The sequence below is a fragment of the Castanea sativa genome, chromosome 10 (genome assembly GCF_040712315.1).
Source record: "Castanea sativa cultivar Marrone di Chiusa Pesio chromosome 10, ASM4071231v1".
NCBI lineage: Eukaryota > Viridiplantae > Streptophyta > Magnoliopsida > Fagales > Fagaceae > Castanea > Castanea sativa.
The window spans coordinates 17,505,365-17,511,357 of NC_134022.1; the positions used below are offsets into that span (position 1 = coordinate 17,505,365).

The 5,993-nt window shown below is 38.1% G+C and overlaps 1 protein-coding gene across 1 annotated transcript; it reads right to left on the reverse strand.

Annotated features, from left to right (window-relative positions):
- Positions 1-837: 837 nt before the first annotated feature.
- LOC142613187 (pentatricopeptide repeat-containing protein GUN1, chloroplastic) lies at positions 838-5,264 on the reverse strand. The gene is made up of 4 exons (XM_075785414.1): positions 3,033-5,264; positions 1,745-1,961; positions 1,376-1,560; positions 838-1,285 (listed from the first exon to the last, which is right to left on the reverse strand). Exons 1-4 carry the CDS (start codon positions 4,985-4,987, stop codon positions 1,021-1,023), a joined length of 2,622 nt encoding a protein of 873 aa, XP_075641529.1. The 5' UTR covers positions 4,988-5,264; the 3' UTR covers positions 838-1,020.
- Positions 5,265-5,993: the final 729 nt, after the last annotated feature.

The following is a 5,993-nucleotide window of genomic DNA, read 5'->3' on the forward strand; positions in this document are numbered from 1 at the left end:
TTTATCGAAATCTCAAGTGCTAGAATGTTTTTTGTTCAAAGGTTTGAAAAAAAAAATTGATAGTATGAGGAGGAGAATGCATGTGTGATATACGAGATAATTATTGATTAGATAGGTTTGTTGGAAGACTAACAAGAGATAATATGTTGTAATTAGTGTAATAAGAACCTATGTAAAATCATGTTGTTTTAATCACAACTTACCACATTAGCATCTATGATATCAACTAACTAGCTCAAAATGCATTGCATAGGTTAAGGAAACACCAACCATTGTAAACTTGTAATATTAAATATAAGTTTTCCAATTAATTTTTATTTTTATTTTTTAAGTCCGGAAGATTTCTAACTTTTCATAAATAAATAGAAGCTTATGGTTTTTTTTTTTTTTTCCCTAGAGCATGAAAATACACACCCAATTTCACAACTTGTTGACTTGTATGATATGAGCAATAGATGAAAAGTGGTGAGTCCATATTAGTGGTGAATAGAAAATGTTCACCACTCATAATAGCACAAGTCAACAAGTTGTAAAATTGAATATTTGATTAACTATGTCCTAGAGACTTTGAGCTGCCATCAAATTAAGATATGCCTCCCCATGAAAAGTTTTGAGAATGGCTTTTGCCCTTACATTGCCTTAGAGATGTTTGATTGATCCATAATCTTTTGGGCTTTTGGGTAAAACTCTTTAAAAAAAATGCCCTAATTTTTTTATTTTTTTTTGGCAACAAATTGAAAATTATTTGCCCTAATTAGATTCTACAAAGTTGGATATCATCTCCCTCTAAACTGTTAGATTGATGACCAGAGTTTCTAACATACATGATACTGGCAATTGCTCAATGAATGAATTCTAATTTGCCCCCTTAAAGAGTATGTTTTGATACAAATAATTGCATAACTTAACAAGAATATAGCCACTAACAGGAGAGAGAGATTGCAATGTAATTTTCTTCTTATAATTTATACATATTACAGTGTATAAACATGTTTTGAAGCTTACAAAAAAGCAGGATGACTACAAGGGGAGTGCTTGCAAATTGGCAATCTGATCCAACTTAGCACCTTCAGGATGAATTCTGTCATCATGAAGAACAAGCACCTTCAAAGTGCCAGATTCCTTTAACCAAGCAGCCACCACAGAACCTGTTGATATAAACCTACCTATATTACACTTGGCAACTCGAAAGGGGGCACCCATGCCAGTGAGGAGTGCCTCAATAGCCCGTCTTAGTGTGCCATCACCAACTACTTTGCTATGTTTGCCCCATCCTGTCAAAATGCTGGCAGAGAGCAAAAGACACAGTTTAACTCTTTAATTGTAACCATGGTACAAACAATAATAAATAAGCATATAGTGGACAAATTAATACCTTAATAGCTTTGGCAATTCACGGCCTTCAAACACAACAGAGCGTATGTTGAGCAGCCATGCATGAACCATTGCCCGTGCTGCCCCAGAAGACATCAGATGCAAATCTAAGCAAGAATCAGACCAAACACTCTCCCATACATTTCGGCGCTTGCCTTCAAGCACAACCAGTTGTGCCCCTTTTTTCTAATTATAAAAATTCAACAAGAACATTGTGACATTAGGACTTGGGATCATTCAAGTATTAGTCATTGTAGCATGAACAACCTTGTACAAGAATGATCTCACTGAGCACACATGTACATATGAAAAGGATAGTAATGACAAGATGCAGAGGAAGAGAGACAGACTAGTAATGACTAAGACTTACCTGACCAAAGTGCCATAGCATGTCAGTCAGAGCATTATAAAAAGCAGATGCAGTTGAGGAGTCCATCAGCTTTACTTCATCAAACAAAGATTGGGCTTGAACCCATACATTTTCCCTGTAGCCCATAAGAAGTCCATGGGCCACACCATAGACCTGATTATCAAACAACCGGAGCTCCTCCAATAACATTGAGGCATCTTCAAATGAATTACACCGACTGCATCCAGAGTCCAAATCACATACATGAGATTGACCATATACGGGGACAGTTTATATTAATATAAGACAATATACAGCAAGTGCCTTTCCCTATCCTCTAAATCATATATTCTCAAATTACCAACTAACCATGGGCAATGATAATTTTGAAGGGTAGATAAGTCTCAATAGCATCCCATAGAGAAAGGGAACAGGTTTCACCCTCCCCTTCTTGAGAGGAAGGCATATTCATGCAGCTTCATCCACTCAATTAGCTTCTACACTAGAGTCTAGACTCACAAGTAGCAAATGAGCAAAAAATGCTAGTCAAATAGTACATCTAGGGTTTGTGCAGAGATTTTTTTTCCCCACCTAGCAGAAAACACTCATAGATTATAAATTTGTCAACTTTGAAAATTGGCAAGAAAGTTTGAATAAGTACTCAATTAGGAAGTCTATATGGATATTTTTTTTGATAAATAGGAACTCTATATGGATATTAACACTTTATTTAATAAGTATCTATATGGATATTAACACATGAATCTCTTATTTTCATCACAAAAGAAAAACTTTTCCTAGTCATAAACCTGAGGTCCTAGGAATCTTTCAAAAGTTTGATCCGTTACTACTTTAAACTATCACAATCAGTTGTAAAGTTTCATCATAGGTCATGTTGCTGCATCAAAAAGTTTAGTTGTGTTCAAAACTGCAATATACTGAATTCAAAAACAGTGCTTTGTCACAAGTCCCACTTACAGTATTCATTTATAGCTCAATCAGCCAAGAGAGAAATATGAAACCAAGGATTTCAATAGCATTTGACATGCCTAGGGTGAGACAGCATCGAAAAGCTCCTAGTAGTAAAGCATCACTCCCACAAGGAGTAACTTATTAAAAAGTTTCCCACAAGGAGTACAGCTGTACAGCCTCAGACTGAAAATAAGAGCCTACAGAGTACGACTAAGACCACCAAAAAAATTTCTAGATTGGTACTCATGCCAGTATAGCATTTGTGACTTAAATGATCCTCATGCAACAAGACCCTCAATATAATAAAAGATGGAAAGCATCTGATAAAGAAACATACCTGCAAGCATTTAATATGGCTGAAAAGGTTACAACATTTGGCTTAATTTCTAGCTCATGCATCTTCTGAAAGACTCCCAAGATGCACACTATTTCCTGCCTAACCCTCTTATCTTTCTTTACGTGACCTGCTTTCTCGGCAGCAAGCTGCCCAAACATCTTCATGATTTGATTATCCTCCCTATTTACCACCCCCAATTCAGTAGCGTTCTCATTAACCATTGGTGATGAAGATTCAATATGCCACTCACCAGCTAAAGCAGCAGTATCAACTGGACATTCTGCAGCTGCAGACCGGCCAAAAGCATCAATAATGGAATTATAAGTGACAACATTGGGCCTAATCCCTTCCTTTGTCATCTCATCAAGCAAAGAGACAGCAGACTCCACCAAACCATTTTTGCATAGAGCATCAATAAGTGCACTATAAAGAACAACATCAGCTTTCAACCCTGCCTGCTTACACTCTCTAAAGACCTCCATTGCCTCCCTATACAAACCACCTTTTGAGAACACATCAATCAATGTTGAATAAGTTAACAAATTAGGAAATACATGATCTGCTTTCATCTCTTCAAACATTTTTCTAACTTCATCATACTTTGCTTGCTTCCCATACCCACCCAGAAGTGCATTATATGTTACAACATCCTTCTTAATCCCACAACTCTCCATCTCCCTGCAAACATTCAAAGCCTCCTCAAACCTACCAAGCTTTGCATAAATCGAAAGCAAAGTATTATACGAAACCCTGTCCAAACTAATTGCTAAAAACTTCATTTCATTATATAAACCCAATGCCTCTTCCAATCTACCAGCCTTAGCATGCCCATCAACCATAGTACTATAGGTCACCACATTTGGCAAAATATTCTTTATAGGCATCTCCAACATAATCTCATACGCCAAATCCATCTGCCCACCTTTACAAACCGCATCCAAAAGAGTATTATAAGTAAATATATCCTGATCAATCCCTCTATCCACCATCTCAGTAAACAAATTCCGAGCTGCCTCCCACAACCCCCCTCTACTACAAACTGCAAGAAGCGAATTATATGTAATCCGATCAGGTTGCACCCCATTTCCCAACATGTCATCAAAAATCTCCACAACCCTCTTAAACTCCACGCCCCCTTTCCCACACGCATCGATCACAGCATTATAGGTAACCAAATTCGGAAACAAACCCACAATTTTCATGGACTCAAAAACCTTTATAGCCTCATCGCAATACCCACTTCGCCCATACGCACTAATCAAAGCCGAATAGGCGTAAACAGTGTTCCCATACCCCTCATTCCTCGCCGTCTCGAAAACCTCTCTAGCAAGTTCAACTCTTCCTAACCTACCAAGAATACTAATCATAGAGCTCGCTAGTTTCCCTTGCTCATTCTTCCTCCTCTCTCTTCTTACAGCGAATTCGAAACAACGAATCGCTTTCGAACACTCCCCTCTATTGCCTAACTCTCTAAGCAAGTAATTATAATCATCTGAACCACAAAGCTTTGACTCAAAATTAAGCAACACATTCTCAATACCTTTAACATCATGCTTACCTAATTGGATCAAGTGTAGCAGAGCTTCCTGGGCTAGAGGGGAGTGGCGAAAGCCCAATGAGGCTTTGGGCCGACCCAAGTGAAGCTTGGAAACGAAACGGGTCGATCGGCGGCCCGAGAAGTCGGCTGAAAGCTCGGACTTTGGGGTACAGAGAGAGTGAAAGCTGGGGTTTTGGGTGGTGGCGGTGGCGGTGGCGGTAGCACAGGGATTTGGTGCATTGCGATGTGAGGGTAAAGGTAAAGGTGAAGAGTTTGAGAGAGAGACTTTGGTATTGGTCCAATAGCGGCGATTTTGGGGATGGGTTTGGCTTTGGTTTTTGTGGTGGGTTTGTTGGTACTGGTGATTTTGGTAAGGCTTGGTCCCTGTGATTGAACACTGTGGTGGTGTTGAAGCCATTGAAGACAAACACACACACGCGCACACGCACACGCACACAAAAACCCACCAACCAACAAAAAAGTTATGAAGGTAAGATTTTTGGAGTGAAATTAATGGAAAAATGTGGTTTTTAGGTGATTTTGGAGATGGGTTTTGGTAGGGTTTGGATGAAGGGGGTGGTGGAAGATGGAGAAGCCATGTTGGATATGGAGTGAGATTTTAGAGAGAGACTTTTAAGAGTTGGAGATAAGAGGAAGAGAGAGAGAGAGAGTTTGGGAAGTGGCAGCTGTGTAGGACTAGAGAACTCAGCTGAATTGGGCTTTTCGAGTTTTTTAGATTCAGAAATTGAAATATTCGCCTTTCTTTTTTTAATTTATTTATAATTGTTGGGATTTTTAGGCTTAGGTTTCGGCTATATCTGCTGGATTTATTTGGGTCCCACTTTTTGATGAATGGTTAGGATGGCGTGGAGGGTCCAGACGGAAGTTGACCAGACATGGAGTATTGGAGTGGACTAGAAGAGTAGAGTAATTGCCCGTCTTCTGCTAACGTTCTTTAAGTGTTATCAAAATACATGCGTAAAAAATTGTTGTGAAAATAAGTATTGTGTTATTTAATTAATGAAAATTATTATTTAAATAATATTGTCAAATAGACTCTAAGAGTTTGTTGGGTTGTATTGTTTAAACAACACAATACATATTTTTATATTATTTTTTCACCCACAAATATTTTTACGACATTTAAATAACATTATTAGAACAATATTATCCAACTGACCCTAAATTGTTACTTGTAAAATTGGATGGCCTAGATTGAGTTTCAGGTGGGCCATGCAAAGAGTAGGTAAATAGTGGAAAATACTTATATAATCCATAGCAATGTTCTGGACTCTCACGCAAGGGGTGGGTCTCACGTAAAGACCCCAAAGTAGCCTCGGTTCTTGAAGTTTCGAGCCTTTTATTGGACAAATGGGGTATATTTGGTTTAGTTTTTTGAAAAAAATAATTTTTTGTTCTTATTA